The 18,153-nt window shown below is 40.8% G+C and overlaps 1 protein-coding gene across 1 annotated transcript; it reads right to left on the bottom strand.

The window, feature by feature from the left end:
• Positions 1–4,348: 4,348 nt before the first annotated feature.
• tubgcp3 (tubulin, gamma complex associated protein 3) lies at positions 4,349–16,601 on the bottom strand. The gene is made up of 23 exons (XM_042405228.1): positions 16,407–16,601; positions 15,218–15,325; positions 14,374–14,441; positions 14,068–14,145; positions 13,700–13,908; positions 12,496–12,674; positions 12,158–12,270; positions 10,757–10,882; positions 10,574–10,642; positions 10,249–10,381; positions 9,932–10,098; positions 8,399–8,509; positions 8,118–8,226; positions 7,228–7,417; positions 7,001–7,136; positions 6,783–6,851; positions 6,533–6,668; positions 6,253–6,341; positions 5,576–5,707; positions 5,346–5,486; positions 5,124–5,240; positions 4,906–5,000; positions 4,349–4,501 (listed from the first exon to the last, which is right to left on the bottom strand). Exons 1-23 carry the CDS (start codon positions 16,480–16,482, stop codon positions 4,435–4,437), a joined length of 2,718 nt encoding a protein of 905 aa, XP_042261162.1. The 5' UTR covers positions 16,483–16,601; the 3' UTR covers positions 4,349–4,434.
• Positions 16,602–18,153: the final 1,552 nt, after the last annotated feature.

The following is an 18,153-nucleotide window of genomic DNA, read 5'->3' as shown; positions in this document are numbered from 1 at the left end:
TTACTGAAGGGTCACTGCACAAGGGCACCGACACAGAGGACAGTTTAGAGTATCTGTTTAAATCATGTGCTTGTAGAGAGTCACATCAAGCAAAATTGAGATTTTTGGATTGCACTAATCACTTTTAAGTAAAATAATGAAAATGGTGTATGTGTTGAGAGCAAAAAAAAACATGAAAAGAACATGTCCGAGGCTACCAAACACTCAAGACCACTGACACACGCAGAATGAACTGATACCAGGTCAGTTTGTCAGCGAGGTATAGCTTAATATAAAGGTCAGCAGTGCAACTCTATTTCTGCTGAGGATAGAATGACATGAGGGGCGTTGGGAATACTGGGAGAAATGTCTGGAAAGATCAGAAACCATTTTGATGTCACGCTCTGTCAAACACCTCTGCACATAGAGACAGTATATCACATACAGACACGGTATAGAAAGGAAGGAAGGAAAGAAAGGGAGACAGAAAATGAAGATCCAGGCAGTGTATCTGTTCCAGCTCAGCAGTCAGGATTCTCAGCCTCTCGGCACTCTGGCTGCACAAATTGACAATTTTCTCAAAGTGTTATCCACAAAGACGAGAGGCTGTAGGTCTGAAGAGATGGCTCTCTGGACAAATAAACAGGTATTTACACATGTGCACACACATACACAATACACACATGTGCACAAACGACACTAAATCAAGCGAATGAATGAGTGAATTGTTGAAAGAATTGGTTTTCGAGACAGAAATGAAGCCAGACAGAACATATTTCTCTGGTACAAACGTGTCATGTGGTTACTGTGTGTGAGTGCGTAACAGTATTTCCACACTTTCCTCTCCTTCCTGCCTCTCTGTGTGTTAATATCTTGCTCCAACATCCAACAGCAGGCGAAGAAGAGGAACGTTTTTCATCTGCGACTGCACCTGAACTACAGAATCTCAACAGGACACTTGTAAAACAGTCGGTGCAGAAGACAAAAGAAATGATCTGGTTTTTGATTGCAAGTCGGAGGTCCTATGCATCAAAGAATCTAAAGCCAGGATGATGAAGTGTGTGTTAAGTGTGAGAGAGACAGAAAGACAGAAGGTGGAGAGAATGGAAGCTAGAAAGGAGAAGCTGTTACTCCCTCTAGTGGTTCATTTTTGTCTATAATTGAGTCTAAAGAACATACAATAAGATGAACACATGGATGTGACAGCAAAATACACTTCACTTAAGGCATGACACATCAGTAGAGAAACATGAGTATACATATAGTTATGTAAAAATACAAAAATATCACACAGACTTCATCCCATGTGCCAAATACAGCAGTACTGTGTTGCTGTCCTTGGTGCTGAACTTAACTAAAACATCAGACTCTATAGAAAATATTTGGGGATGGACATTTTTTTGAATACAACACAGTGCATAAGAATGTTGTCTTCTTAATTTGACTGATATATATATTATATATATATATATATATATATATATATATATATATATATATATAATATGACATATTTTATGAAATGAAATGGACGGAAAGAAAACAGTGTGGCAGTGGATCAGTTCTGGCTGCAGCAGCATGAAAAGCAACACTAAATGGTTAAAGTCGAGATTATTCAGCTCACTGATTTGAGAAGCAGCTCATTTTTATTTGATTAAAAGTCCGTCCTGTCTGCGTGCTGCCACCGCCGCTGCAGTTAGCTTGTGGTGTTTAGTTATTTATGAATCACTTTTTTAAATTGATCCATTTGAGGCAATTTGTCAGGGTTTTGTCTTTTAATATTTATTGCTCAATTAAAGAAGTTAAAAAGGGACACTCCACCGATTTCAAACATGAAGAGCAGATTAGTCGTCAGAAGGAGTGTGAAAACAGTTATATAATGTCTTGTGCTGAGAAAATAACCCCAATGTCGTGGTTACTTTGGAGTTTGGAGGCTACAAATTTATAACAGAAAGTCTGAATTATAAACTGGAGTCGTGGAGTTTAAAAGACTTCTGTAGCAGGCAGTGAGGGTTTAAAGAAAAGGCTTCTTTTCTTTATTTTTATTGAGGTGCATGGTGGGAAATGTAGGATCCAGCCTTCGCTGCTATTCATGATTTTTAATCTCTCACAAGTCTGCCAACTTTAAATAAATGTGATACTAAATTATAAGAGTGCCCCTTTAAATCAGTTAATTTAGAAATTAATAAAACGAAGTCTCACTATCTTTGCAGATAATCTTAAACCAATAAGAGTTAATGTTCAGCTCTGTGCAGATTATATTGTATTTATGTAAATTATGATATTGTAAAACAAAATGACGAGAATTAAAGATTCGGTAAAGATTAATGTGGAAAGTTAACCTCGAAATTATCAACCAACATTATCTTGGACTTCTTGACAGAAGGTGGCAGTAAGTCCACAAGCAGAGGCAGAGCTACTGCTGAAAGTAAAAACACATACTGGAACACATTTTAATGAAAAACATTATTTTATTAAAGATGAAGCGGGATGGTTTGTTTCCCTATAATCTATACATTATGTGCTATGCAACGCAGAGGACAGGACAGATGAGGAAAGAGGAAAGAACAGACAGAGACATACAGCAGAAACCAGACAGTGCAGGAGTGCTGATCCAGGTTCAGTTCGGTGTTTATACAGTAAGTGCGGTTTCTGATGTAACCCCATGTGTATGTGTGTGAAGGAATACGTTGTTAGAAACCTGTGAACTGGTCTAGTGACCATATGCAGCACCAATCTGTTTTATTGACCCAAAAAAGAAAAAACATCAAACCTGGAGCATCACTGCAAACACGGTCATGTGGACAGTTGGTGAATCTGTGAACAGTGAATCCAAACTTGTCAACAAACAACATGACTTTTTTTTTTTCCTTAACTAATAAAACTAAAGAGGAAAAATCCAGCAATTAAGACTTTGATGATTTGATTATCCATTTTTGAGCTGAAGCAAAGGTAAAACGTTCACTTCTGTGTTCAGATTTGGAGCATTACCGCATTAAAAAAAATACTAATTCTGTATTCGTTGCCAATTGCAAGTGTGTAAGTAAGAAATCCAATTAATTAGAAGAACAAAACAACTTTGGGAGTTGATAAAAAGACGAAGAACAGATGTTTGAGCTCTTAAAAATAATGACGATTATATGACATCCAGAAAACGCTGCTACTATTCTGAACCGAATCCATCTCGATACGCACACAGAGCAAGCCTCACTTAACAACACCACAAACAGCACTCTTGCTTTCTTTTATAACGCCGGAATATATTCCTTTCAGAAAATAAACTGTCCCGAGTTAACATTTCTAACCATTAAACTCTTAAAATGTGGATTTTCATTTAGAAATATTTACAATATTTAAAGGAACTGAAACATTTGAACATTTATAGCTCCTATTGTTTATGTCATGAGAAGAAGAAGTGAGGTTGTTGTGGTTGTTGTGAGGATTGTTTTTCTTTAACATGATCCGTAAGAGCACATACTGTGAACTAAGCAGGGAAACCACATTTAAATACTTAATAATAATAATAATAATAACATTCTTTACATCGTCGGTTCTCAGTCGAGGTGACGTCTTGAAAGTTAGAAGCCAGATTCTGTCTCCTATTTCTCAAATCTGATGACAAACCATTGCAAAACTATCAACTTATAATGATTTTAATATAACCTGTGGTGTAAACAAAGTAGGCAACAAAGCGGCTTTTTGTCTGTATGACCCAATTTGTCTTCATGTAACTCAAAATCCTCTGTATGATTGTGATTGGACAGCTAAACGGACACCTTAAAAAACCCTGAAATTTAAGGAGATTTGAGAACTAGGGTTAGACCGATATACCAGACAATATTAGAGCCTAATGTTGGTTTTTTCCCCACCTTAACAAGAACCAAATTCCAGCAGAAACACACTGAAAGTCTCTTCTGGAATAATTGTAATAAAAACAATCAGATTTAATAATTTTAATAACTGCTACAAATACAAAAATTGAAAAAATATCACTATCAGACCCATATCGGTCGAACCCTAGAGAAGATGATGCAGAGCCACAAGTGCTGACATGTAAAGATGCATATATACACATACATACATTTTTGCATAATACTCTATGTACATACATGTGTGTTGGGACTAGATTTGGCAACCGCGCAGAGAAAAAAAAAAAAAAAAAGGTTTTGTTTTCTTCTCATTAATAAGGCATGCCATGTAAGGTGGCCCTGTGTGACTCGGGGGGGGGAGCTCAGTCTGACAGCAGCTTTTCTTTTCCCTCATCGCTCGGTAACCGCCGCCGGTGCTGATTGTCCAGTGCAGCGCCGGATCGCTCCTCCAAGGCATGACATCGTCTCGACATGAAGCGCTTTAAAGCCTGCTGGTCGTCCCGTTTCTGTGATGTCACCACTTCCCGCTGTGATGTCGTACTCCACGCTCCAACGACTGGATTTGTTGTCGATTGCTGTCGACGTGTCAGATGTTTGACATCCGTCGCCCCCTCGTGGCGCCTAGTGAGGCTCGCAGCCTCGGCTCTCTGGCCCTGAGGAGTTAGAGAGGAAACGGTCGATTACATGATGATATTTTAATAAGATCTTACAAATTAAGTTATGCTCTGATAGACTGAATCATTGCTTCTTAAAGCACTGGACATGATGAAAGATACTGCTTCCATAGCAAACAACTGCTTCAAAGTGACTCAAACTGAGTCACAGTATGATTTTGCAATGTCCACATTTTCTTAAAAGTACATCTGGAGCAAACTAATAAACTTGAAGCCATCAAATAACTACAATCTAGTGCAGAATGACCTCCTCCTTGGGCTAAAGCAGATAGTTTTCAAGGTCTAACCTGGTAGGAGAGGGATTTAATGGGCTACCGTGTGCTACCGAGAGATTTTTTAGGTTGTTTTGTGTGCTGTGCTGACCTAGTTTTTAAAAGTCAAACCTGTAGTGTTCATTGAAGTCCAGTCTGAAGCTGAGGAAACGCAGACTCTCATCCGAACTGGTCATCAGCAACACCAGGAACTGCTGGACGATGCTCTGAGAGAAGAGAGGGGAGACGAAGACAGAAAAAAAGTAGAAAAATGAAAAAGTTGTTTGCGTTAAGGATACGCCAGAAGCAGATGACTGACAGCTGCTTGTGGAGGTGGCTCGAGCTGATACCTGGTAGAAGTGAGTGAGGATGCGGAGCTGGGAGCGCATCTTTGGTATGGTTTCCTGGAAGTCCTGAATCCTCTTCTTCTCCTCTGCTTCCTGTTCGGCCGTCACTCCCCACTGACCCTGAATCAGCAGACAAACATTTGCTTTTATGTTCTAATCATCCACTCCTCTACTCTTTTTGCTCTCTGTAGCTCCTCAGTAAGCTCTCTCTCCTCCCCTTCCTACCTCCTCCTCTCTCTGCTTCTTCTTCTCCTCATACTGCAGTCGGAGGGCGAGTTCTTCCAGTGCAGAGCGGTAGAGGGAGTCCTGGGCGCTCTGAAACTCGATGATCTGGTCGAATATGGCCCTCAGCTGGTTCAAAAGAGACTGGACGGACAAATAAAAACGGGGGAGTGGATAAACAGTACTTTTCACTCTGACAACCTATTGTTTTCCTGTGTGTGTGTGTGTGTTACCCTGCTGTTATTGTCCAACAGGCATCTAGAGATGATGGTATCCAGGAAGACATCATGGGCAGCGATGATGTGGTCGAGGTCTTGAGCTTGCTGCACTTTGTTCCACAGCTCATCCCAGGAGCACTCCAGCACCTACACACACACACACACTTTACCTAATGTATATGGGAATGGTATTGCCCTTTTCTTAAATATCAGATATGACGCAGTCAGTGTGGTTCACCTCTGACATGATGGTGGCGTCTCCCTGCCCACAGTCAATATGTTTATAGTATAATTCTTATAATTATTTTATCCACTGTCTGAGCAGAGAAGTCTTAACTTCACTTTTACTTGCTGACTTAACAGTAAAAGTTAGGACAGAGTTAGTGTCTCATGTTGGTCTAAATGCAGAAGCATCATTTAAATGATCTTTTTGATTACTTTTAAATTCCACCATTAAGTCCTTCAAGACATATTGATCACTGAACTGGCTTGCTGAGGAAGAAAAGAAAAGCTTGAGTTAACTTCAGTGACTTAACGCAGCTACTGTTGATCCTGTAAATCAGCTGCAACCTCATGTTATGCAGTGTTGCATTTAACAGACGCAGTAGATCGCCTCCTGGTGTAATTACTACTTTTTACTGTAATGTTTTATAGCCCGGGACTGATTTTAGCAGCCCTGCTAATGGTCTGACCTCGAAGGTGATGTAGTACTGCATCTGGTGGATGAAGTGGACCATCTCTGAGGCCAGGATGTGACACTGATGCAGTACGCCGGACAACTCTGGAGGGTAAAAAAAAAAAAAAAGCACAACAGCCTATAAGTCACAGACTTTTAAAAAGCCCTCTGAATGCCAGTCTCTGGAAAAACTAGCTTATCATGTTTTACATATTTATGTTAGGTAAGAACTCCAAAATTATATTCCTATAATGTGTATCAGTGAGTCTATTTATGTGTGTAGAGTTTTTATGTACCAGGCATAGTTTTGAGCAGCTTGGCATTACACATCTGGCCCTTCCAGATGTCAGTCAGCGTGTACTCCATCCTCTTGGCTCTCCACAGGAAGTTGAACACACGCAGGTAGTGGCCCATACATTCCCTCGTAAACACCTGAAGCACACACAGAAATTATAATACATGAACACAACAACAACGCCTGGACACAATTGTTCTGCAGCACTAATATTGGGAGACTGTGTATGTGTGTGTGCATGTGTGCGTTACCGTAGCAATGGGTCCATCTACATGGTAGTCCAGGCTAAACACATCCCAGCCTGTATCACCTGGAGACACCTAGAGGCAACAAAAGAGAAAAGTGAGGACATGCTGGAGTCAGACCTGCAGCACAGCGCCCCCTGGTGAAGCACAATAACCCTACACCTCATACAGGATCCAGTCTTCCATTAAAACGTAAGAGCGGAACATGTGGACACACACATTACCTCCAGCAGGCGTACATCCAGCCTCTTGAGGATCTCTGCGTTGTCATACTGGGCGTTGGTGGCTCTGACTGCTGTCTCTAAGATACCAGTCAAGTTGTGTTGGTACAAAGTGGTGGCAGGTCGTGCCAGCTCCGGTCTGGGATAAAGATGAAACATTACAATCAAATATCCTAATGCTATTGTATTATTATAAAAGAGAAGATGTGTTAAAAGTATGTGTTGCTAACTTGAGCAGGTCCATGAGGTGCCTGATGAAGTCTCCCTGGCCCAGCAGCAGGTATCTCCTCATGGCCTGTAGATGCTCCAGCAGCAGATAGTTACGGTTGAGAACGTCCAGCAGGTATTTGCTGGTGTCAAAGTAGGCGGCGTCGATCTTCTCCTGGAATGCTCCCTCCAGGTCCGACAGCAGCTCCGCAGCTACGAAAGAGTGGGGACGGAGCAGGTATATTAGTGGAAAAGAGGGTGTTGAAAACTAGACATTGATGTTTAAGTGTTTTTATACTAAAGCATGGATTAAGAAACCTACAAAAATGTGAAAGAAAGGCGAGAACTAACAACTAATTCTGAATAAAATCCATCGCTGCTGCTGGACAATAAGGGGAGAAAAGACTGTGATGCCCTTCAACAGTAAAAGCTACAGATCAAACTGGTGGGATGAAGTCCTGGATCAATAGAACATGGCTAAGTATACCTCTTTCCTCTTCATAGTCGAAAAGGAAAGGACAAGGCCAGTGAGCGGTAAGAGCATTGATCACTGCCAGTCCACCAGACGACTTCAATATAATAATAATTTAAAAAAAGCTTCTTATTGGTCAGTGCTGTCATTTGTACGCTTGATGCAACAATAACATTGCCAAAGAACAAAACAAAACACAATAAAGAATGCCAATAAAGCCAGAAATACCATTCCAACTTTTACATATTGCATGCACAGCATATTGTAGCATGCTTTTGCTTCTTCTTAATGTTATTCATGCTTTGGGCTGATATTTTCTAAAGATAACGCCCCTTTATGTGAACACTCTTAATCCTAATTATGCCCAGAAACAAAGTACAGATATAATTGTTTCCCTTTAAACAAGACAACAAGAGAAACAGGCGACGGATAGACTCCTACCGTCTTTGGGCGTGTCTGCAGACTTGGATGCCGATGTGATTTTGCCCGGCGGCGTTCTGTCATGACAAACCTGATGCAGGAAGTTGATGGATTTGCCGATCAGCAGGACCTGGGGGGCAGAGGATGAGAACGAGCTGATGTGACCCAAAGCAAAACAGCAGCTTGGAGATAATAGTTTGTTGTCTCGGTGGTCTATGGTGATGAATAAAAAAGATCTGTGTGTGTGTGTGTGTGTGTGTGTGTGTGTGTGTGTGTGTGTGTGTGTGTGTGTGTGTGTGCACCTTCCGGGCCTGGTCCATGGTGATGAATGAGGGGATCATTGACTTCCTGAGGGAGTACTTGTCGTGCCACAGGCGATCCGTCTTCACATTGGGATCTGACGCCACGAAGAACTGCACACACAAACATAAACATACATACAAGTTAAGGTTCAAACACTGAATAAATACTATTATTATTGGCACAGTGTACATACAGTCCATGATAGACACAGTTTCCACAGATGCTAGCCTACATCGTTTGTCACTGTCGGTTAGATTGTTCATCTACTACTTTCTAATGGGCATGCTGAAAGCTGTGTACTCTCCGCGTGCTGTCTGGTACATTTTTGAACTGATTCCAACTGTCAGATTCACATAAATCCACCTCTACAAAGCACTTTCACACAGCCTATTAGCTGAAATTAGAGTCTACAAAAAATGACACTATAAACAACACAAGGTTGCGTCATCTGTTTTGAATTTCAGTCTTGATATACTGTCGGAGACGAGAAAAGCGTTTGGCTGTGGTATAATTAAAGAATTAAATATAATTCAATCAGCTGTGTTCTACCTTTATAAAACCTAAAATCTGTAATTTGTGAGGAATTATCAAATTGGACAACAGCATTTTGCACATTTACCAACATGATATGATCATATATTATCATGATAAGATTCCTCTGAACGTCTACAAACTATAATACTGATTATTAGTGATATTCTTCAACTGTGTGTCTAGTGTGAGTAAAAGATGTGTATCTCAGATTCCTTTATGATCTGCTTGGTTAATAAAACTGATTCCTGATGGGTTTAATAGCTCATATTTCCCCCTGAGATGAAAATGGAAAAATCTTCCTTAAACACACCTTCATGTGCTTCAAAGTGTGACTGCAGAGTTGAAGAGTGCACATTGTCAAATCTGGAAAATGTCACCTCGCTTCCACTTTTCAGTTACATTTACCGCTGTGTCGTTTTACAACTGAACACATCTCATATTTATTTGGGTAGTTTTTTTTCTATAATTATGTGGCATGTGTTTTAACAGCCTGCGTGTGTGTGATCTCCTGGGTAATTGGCCTTCTGAGAGGTGTGATAACTTCCTCTGTGTTCTTAAAAATCAGCACTTAAGACCAAGAGCCTGGTGATAAGTAACGGTTACTGCTGGACACATAAATACTGTGTGTGTGGGAGAGAAACAGAGAGAGAGAGAAAGGGCAGGGGGAGGTAAAGGAGAAACATCCATCATGGGCTCTCCATTACACTCCTCTCATCAGTCCTCATTTAAGAAGCTGTCGTACCTCTCCTCTCTTTCTCTCCCTCTCTCATTGCAATAATGTGCTCTCTCATTAGGGTCAAACGTCAGAGTGGTTGAACAGAACAATGTTCCAGAAAAGACCAGTAAATGCGTGCTGGTTTCTCTATTAAAGGATTGATTATAATCACAGATTTTCTCATTTGACTGTTAAATGGTGACTGTTATGTGTGAGAAAAGTCCATTTTTGTCCAGAGATCTTCTCTGATTTGTCTACGGTTTAAAGAGAGGTGTGTGTGTACCTCGTGGTAGGTGTCTTCCAGCTCTCCGTCGTAGATCCACCTATAGAGAAAGTTAAGGATGGGGTGCGACACGAGGCTGAGGATGTGTTGAACCAGCGCTCTCATCTGTGGGTCTCCTGTTTTCCCGTAGGCGTGGACAGCTGAGGCCAGCTCGCCTCCCTTCCGACCTGATCGCACACACACACACACACACACAAAAGCACACCCATATATAAGACAAACCCTGAAGGCTCGTTCCTATTCACCTCTCGCTATAATACTCAATCACTACAAGACACAAAAGCAGCGCACACACATACACCACACATCCAGCTCACCTTGGCAGAAGTCGACGAGGGCGGCCAGTGTTTTGAGCCGGACTTTGGGGTCGTACATCCAGACCAGCAGCCTCCTGAGAGTCAAAGTGCTCTCCGTGCACACGGTCACACCCTGATCATCCTCTACCTGCAACTACAACACACACACACACACACACACAAACACAGAAATGTTAATTGAACCTTGAAATGATGTTTCCTTGTTGGTCAGGGGAGTGTTTATATATATATAGCAATTTCTTTTCCACCATGTTTTCTGTTATATAAACTTCTGAACAATCATCACTGTAAGCGTGAACGTGTCAGGCATTGTTCATTTTTGTACCTGGGAGTGGAGGACAGAGAGGAGTCTGTAGTACTCTTTCAGCTCCTGGTGGAGCGAGGAACAGAAGCTCTGAGGGGAGGAAGATAAAAGCAGAGAGAGGGACAGAAGGGTATGCATTAGTGAAGGATTAAATAAAAACAGAACAAAAGATAATTAATATATATAGCAGGCACACACACACACCTGTCCGACCAGTCCAAAGGCCCGGTCGAGGCTCCTGGCGTCGGTGTACTTCCTGACTTTGTTGTGGAGCCATCCGAGCTCAGCCAGTCTGCTGCTGGTGTCCCTCAGGGACTTGCACAACACCACCTAGTGGGGCCACAGCACACATTTATGCACATACACCCACATCCACTGCACCATCTGTTTGTGATAAACAGGAGTTGTATGATATTTATTTTTATTATATTTTAGCTTATTTTCTCCAAAATATAACAGATGCTCTCTATGTCGAGGGGCACCAGTTGAGGCAGGAAGCTTTGGACATGGGCTTGTATTCATATAACGTCAACCAAGTTACAATAACCTGTTACATTTATGATGTAATGGAATACCCTTTACCAGAACCAATTATCATAAAAAAAGGTGAACTACATGGATAAACTACATGCAAAGATTATGTAATGTGCACTTTATGGCGCAAACCCAAGTACAGGGAGTACGGAGGGCATCTCTGACAATTTATTTTTATGTTCATACAGATGGACACAAACCGCACTTTTAGCAAGCATAATCTGCCTCTAATTTCATTGTGAAAGCTCTGATGGAGTTACATCATGGAGATTACCGTAATTTACATCATGCACCCACTATAACTGGCAAGGCTTCCTCCTCGGATTGGTTTTCCGGCTGAGGGAAGAATTCACATTAAATGACGCATTAAATTTTCATTTGTTTAACAAAACCTCTTATCGGGGGGGGGGGCTTTACAGAGAGGTTAAGTGGCCAGAGGAGAGTCCAAAATATCTCCACCATTGACTAATTTATATCTGTGGCTCCTTCTCCATCTGGACGGTGACAGCGGATTGACCACAAGTCTATGTTTAGCCCCACTGAGAGACTATAGGACAGGTTACATCTGAGGCCTTCCTACTGATAATATGAGAGGGGTAAAAAACAAATTGACAGGAGAGAGAAAAGAAAAGACAGGTCGATGTGGCTCGGAGCCAAAGAGCTTCATATTGATCTGTTGAATCTTTCTTTTAAAGGTCCAATCAACAACAATTGGTTTCATATCATATCATCTACTCTGGATATATGGCGGGTGTTAAAAGGGAGATAGTGAAAAACAAGCATAATGTCTATTTTTAGAATGAAACAGATCAGGAGCTCCAAGTTTTAAAATGGTTTGATTACATAAATGTTTTTTCTTGATTTATGAAATTTGAAAACTGTAAAAAGGGGGAGAAAAAGTCAGTTTATCTTCATTTCTTATTTAGTCTGAAGACAAACAATTGTAGCGGTTATTCTGGGATGGGGACGACCTGAGACCTGCTCTGTTAGGTCGCTCTGGGTGATGTGTGCGACCTGCTGAGCTGATCGGTCTATTAAAAGCTTTACAAGGCGAGATGCGGGTTGGGATACCTTGCTGTCTATTTTGTAGCAGTTATCTTGGGCGCTCATCTTGATGAACTTGCCATCGATTCCCTGGAAGACGTAGAGGATGTCCCGCACCAGCAACGCCTCGCTCACCTCCCCTGCACCGGCAGAGGACGAGCAAATAAAAAGGACGAAGACAGAGGGTTTACATCTGGGACGCAGTTAATGCTCTCAGGTCCAAATGAACACATTACAAGGAAAGTTTATGCTGTAATACTATCTGCAATTCTCAGTAAGCAAATCAGTCTAAATAAGCTTTTTTTTGTAGCTACCTTGAATAAGATGAAACAAACGTTAACTCCAGCTTTATACGTGACACTCACCGGTTCCGTCGCCATCTCGGCGAGGACGGACAACTCTGGCGGAGGGAGCTGGAGGTCCGAGGAGTGGCCGGTTGGCGGGGGGGGCCAGGGCAGAGGAAGGGGAGGAACTTACAGGAAGAGCCCAGGCCAGACGAGAGCCCAGAGGCTGACCGCCTGCAGCTGCAGACGGAGGAGGTTGACTGAAACACACAAAAACACTTTTACTGTCGCTGTGAGGGTTTGACTAATGTGTGACACTCATACTGTCCCTCAGCTAATACTGTTGATATTGTACAACTTTTAGATGAGGGATATCATGCAGTTAGTCGCTTTTATATTTATCCTACACGAGTGGATGATGGTTGACAATGAGGAGTCCTGTTACATCTCATGATAAATGTCTAAAGTGAGAAAAAAGTGCACCTGGTGAGCGCTGGCAGTTCAGTACTTCTGAAAGGATTCTGTCTGATTCAAATAAGCTTCCTCTAGAACCAGATGTTCTCCAGATGTTAGACATGTTAACCCACATTTAGAGGTCATCTGTCTGGACTCCAGCTGATACATGAAAGGCCAATATTATCAGCTTATTTTAGCTCATCCCAGATATATCTGTATCTGTGTTTATGCCGGCAGAAAAGTAAGAAATCGCAGTACAGAAATGTTTTTATTCTGTCAAATATCAGTATCAGCCTAAAACTGCATCCTCTCATCATGAGCTGTTGCAACATGTCAGACATTACACTCAGAATAGCAATTACACACAGTCATTAAAAATTCACACCTAGACACGTCTTTGCATAATTAAAGCACCACTACAGTATAAATCACGTATCAATGCCATGAGACCTTTTTTTTTTTTTTTTTTATGTTTGGAGTGTGAATTTGCCCTTTCAGGACTAAAAGGTGAGCGCAGACAGCTCAATGTTCATTTGTAACTGAAGGACTCCTGCATTATTAATGAGGAGAAATGGAATTAAATGGTCTTCTGATGCTTCATAAAATAGACGAGAGGTCAGGCTGAGAGGCGAGTTCATTTTCTGGTGCTAATTGACGCTTCCTTTATCTGGCGCTGAGGGTTTTACTGGACACACATCAGATAAATAACTCTGTTCTCCGCACAGCCTTTCATCCAAAACTGCTTAAACACAGCTGACACATGTGAATCAGTCATCTAGATGTATGAATGATGACTTAATAATTAAAAAAAACTGTGTATGTTCCTCACCCAGCCAGCAGTGACTGTGGAGTCGGCGTGGGGCCGTTCAGTGTGTAGACTCCCAGACTGGAGATCCCGCTGGTCCCCACGCTGGCTGACAGGCCCGCGCTCCTTTCCCCGTAGCTCAGGGCCAGGCTCTGTGGCCGGGTGCAGTAGAACGGGGTGGAGTGGGCGTCCCTCTGGAGGGCCTGGGCAAACAACGCCCCGTAATTTCCAACCTGTGCAGGACAGGGACATAATATCACACATAGTGCTTGCAACAAATGGACAAGAATTAATTAATAACCAGAAAAACGTTAAAAGAAACTAAATCTAACTGCAAAAAAGTATACATTTAGGTGCTATTGACTGTGTGTGTGTGTGTGTGTGTCCCTCACCCTGCTGGATGGTTTGCGGGGGTCTTCAGAGAGGCTGAGCAGCAAGTAGAGAACAGACCAGCGATGCTTCAAAACACCCTGTCAAACAGGAAACACAACATCCCATCAACACAACATTATCATAATCTGTTGGGCACCCTACCATAGATATCTATAATGTGATATATGATTCAATACTACATCATCTATCTCTGAACTGATTTAAAGAGATATTTTGATCAGATTTCAAACAAGTGCATGGTGATTTTAGTGCTTGTTCTTCTGTGTTGGCAAGAACACAGTTACTAAAGAAACACAAATACCAACCTGTGTCTGAAGTTTTCTGTGCAGCTCGGAGAACAGAGCGGCGTCTGCTTCTCTCCGCTGCTTCAGCACTGCAACAAGATCAAGAACAAAATCCTTCAGACAGGGAAGTTTCTTTAAATCTCCAGCAGTACCAGCTCATTTCACAAAACAAGGTTAGAAATTTCCTGTCGTTCCCTGCAGGATTTATACAAGTTTTGATGATAAGATTGAATTTTTTTTGCGTCTCCTGTGAGCAATTAACAACCAATATTAAAAAAACAAAATGATGAAAGAAGGAGCGTTTCCACAAACAGCCTGTTTGGGATTTGGACACGATAAATGAAAGTGAGCTGTGACTTAAACTGCAGAGTAAGATGAAAGAAGGCAGGAAATGAAGCGCTGAGGCACATAAAGTCCATCTGTGCTTAGAAAAGCCAAAACTGCACAGCTCACTCTGTTCTGCAGCATTACACTATAACCTTAAATACTTTCACAAAGTTCCTGTAAGTCAACCTGAAGATCTGTGACAAATAAACATTTTTTTTACAGGAAGTGCTGTGCTATTTTTATTTTCTGCATCCTTGGATCAATGTTTTCCCACTAATGGTGCTACCTTGGCTACTATAAAGGTCTACTGGGATTGACTATCATGGTGCAATAAAGATTTTAAAAGGTAAAGTGCACACATGGGGGACATATACAATAAGCACATGACAGGAACAGAGACGGGCAGATTTGGCTAGTGGATGCGGGAAAATGCCACAATGACTGAACAGAGTAATGTTAGTTTCTCCCCTCTGTCCCAGCAGTCTGGTAACCTACAGTATGAGAGTATTGTCATTGGCGAATGGTATAAGTCACTTACATTCTTTCTTGATCTTCTCCGACACCAGGAACTCATCCCGTTCAATGCTGGGGGCGTAGTTACTGCCAATGACTCGCACTGCATACTGGAACTGGTGGGCGACTTCAGCTGGAGAAATAAATGAACAATAAAGACTAAAGGTTAAGACAAATAGGCAGAAGTAATATAGAAATCACCTAAGGTTGCGACCAGGATGACTTTCCTTGTTTTGCTCCTGTCACCCCACTATTTTGAAGCTTCAGAAGCACAGTAAACCATTTTAAACTTATATACTAGAGTGAGGTGGGTTATTGTTTAGAAATAGGTTATTAATTTATGAAAAAAATACATAACTGTCTAACACTCTTGCTTTAGATGGAAAAAATACAAATATTTCTGTAATAAAATAACAGGCTGCAAAGCTTTGGTGCCTTTAATTATGAAGTTAAAGCTGCAATCATATCAAAGTGACTGAAAAGTGGAGGATCAGACTATTTCATCATGCTAACCCACTATTGTGATGCCTGCATCCAGCAGGGGCCTGCAGCTAGCAAGACACAAGAGCATCCAATAACCAGACAAACAGTGTGGAGCTCAGCATGAGAGATAACTGGATGGCAAGCGTACAGATAGCTGAAGTGAACAGCTAATTACTCTACCACAGTAGTGTATTGTGTTTGTGTATGACAGCTTGAAGTATCATGAAACTATACAGCGGGATGTGCACCACTGGCTGACAGCTAACTAAGCGGACCTAGCCGGGCTACGAGCCGTCCTACACAGCTAAAATGATACCGGTCTCCATCAGTCTGATATCTAACATTTGGTGTGTGCTTTTTTACTCGTAAAGCAGTTAATAAATGAATAATTTGCTCTCTTGAGGTCGGCATTTCGCCTAAGCACCGAACAGCACGAATTTCAATCATATTTCAAACGTTTTCTACAACGTTCCGTCATAAAGACACACCGGGTTGAACCGACGCAAGCGGTATAAAAAGTTTAAATATTATTAAGATCTGTATTGCCTGGTGTGAAAATGATAAGCCGAATTTACCAAGAGACTATAGAGATTCAGTGTATGTCTTTATGTTGTGTTTAAAATGTGTATTTTTAATAATAGGTGGTGTAACAACAAAACTGCCGATTTTTTGAATGAGGTTCGGTTTAACGTCTGGACTAGCGCGGAGCATGCTAGCGTTCACTGGTGTACCTTCACTTTTCCCCGTGATTCTGCAGCAGAGGCTCTGGAGAAGCACGTTGGGTGATTTCTGATCCAGAGTCGCCATAGTGTCCGTGGCTAACGTCTCGTATGGTAGAATAACGGAATAAAATGCCACAGTGTGAATTAACTCTAGTCTCCCACTACGAGCAACGCCATTTTGACAAGATGAGTGAAGCTAACACGAAGCAGGAAGCGCCTTATTCCTTCAAAGTAAACGCATTGAAATTTTTACTCTTTTTACAACCGTCTCAATGGCTTTATAACTGTATGCATGGCTTTACAAAAGTCTGCATGTCTTTTACAACAGTCTGCATGGCTTTACAAAGTCTGCATGGCTGTACAAAAGTCTACATGGCCTTTACAAAAGTCTGCGTGACTTTTCCAAAAGTCTGCAGTCTGACAAAGTAAAATTATTCAGAAAAGTGCAATATTAAGAATATATCAATTTAAAATAATATTGATGGTTTAAAGACAAAAAACAAAATAACTGATGACTATTACTACATGATGAAGTGTGCAAAGTGAGAGTATAAATCAAAAAGCTGCAACTGTAGAGTAGAATAAAAGTATAATAAATGTGTATTGTCATTGCATATGTCCAGTGCAACAAAATGTGCTTTGCAGCCCTGGAACAGTAACAAATAAATCCATAAAAGGTAAAGTATAGGGGGAAAAATATATAAAAAAGTGTAAAAGTAATGGCACTTTTTTGAGTTTAAAATATTAGAATTTATTTAGAATTTAGATTTTTTTCCCAGTCTGCATATACAAATTCATTTTCATACATATATAAAAACACGGAAAAGAAATGAGACAGATCCTTAAATACAGCAGCTCAAAACAGCATAATGACCCAACTTAAAGTTTTTTCTGCAGTCTGAAAAAAAGGTGTTGGCTGAAGCTGCAGTTTATTATGCCTTCCCTTTGAACACACATTATATTGCACTTGTAATTTGTAAACAGCGCATATTGCACGTGGGTATGCAGGTAATTTCATCCATTTTTAATCCCTTTATGTATATTTGTGCAATACAAAGTTTAACCTCTTGAGTAAAGATTTTATTGTAAGAGTAATAACCGGATGTGATGATTGTTATTGTTGTGACTTTGACGTTGGTGTTTCAAACTGAACCCGCCGAAAAGCGTCTCCAGGAAACAGACGATGGACCGATGAATGAAAACATTTCCCTCCGGAAACTCAGCATATGGATTTTGGTTCTGACCCTTCTGACCTCATCAAACTGTGAATTTTCATACATATATGCTGCAATAATTTAAAAAAAGGTCTCTAAAATAAACAAAATAATAATTGCTGTGGTTACTGAAGAATCAGACGTCAGAGGAAAATGACTTTTTGAATTTTGAATTGAACTGAATTTTGAATTTTTACTTATCTAATAGGGATGATGCAATTTAACATAGTTCCAATACACAGCATGAAACTAATGTGCCACATAGAGACTTTATAGCTATTGATAATTCACAGCTCTTCTCCCTAGTTGGGCTTTTACACGTACAGTGTAATTAAAATATACAGCTTCCATCATCATAAAACCACAGTACACTACAGATATGGAAGTACAATAAAATACACATTCTAAAACACAATGATTGTTATTCTAATCTTTTCATTTAGTTGTAAGCCACAGGATCAGGAGGTTTAGTTTTCATAATAATTTTGTTTGCATGTTTCTAACAAATCCTGTCAAATATATATATTTACTTATATAAATAT

This window comes from Thunnus maccoyii, chromosome 24 (genome assembly GCF_910596095.1).
Source record: "Thunnus maccoyii chromosome 24, fThuMac1.1, whole genome shotgun sequence".
Taxonomy (NCBI): Eukaryota; Metazoa; Chordata; class Actinopteri; order Scombriformes; family Scombridae; genus Thunnus; species Thunnus maccoyii.
The sequence above is the reverse complement of the archived record's forward strand: the minus strand, read 5'-3'. Positions and strand labels throughout refer to the sequence as shown.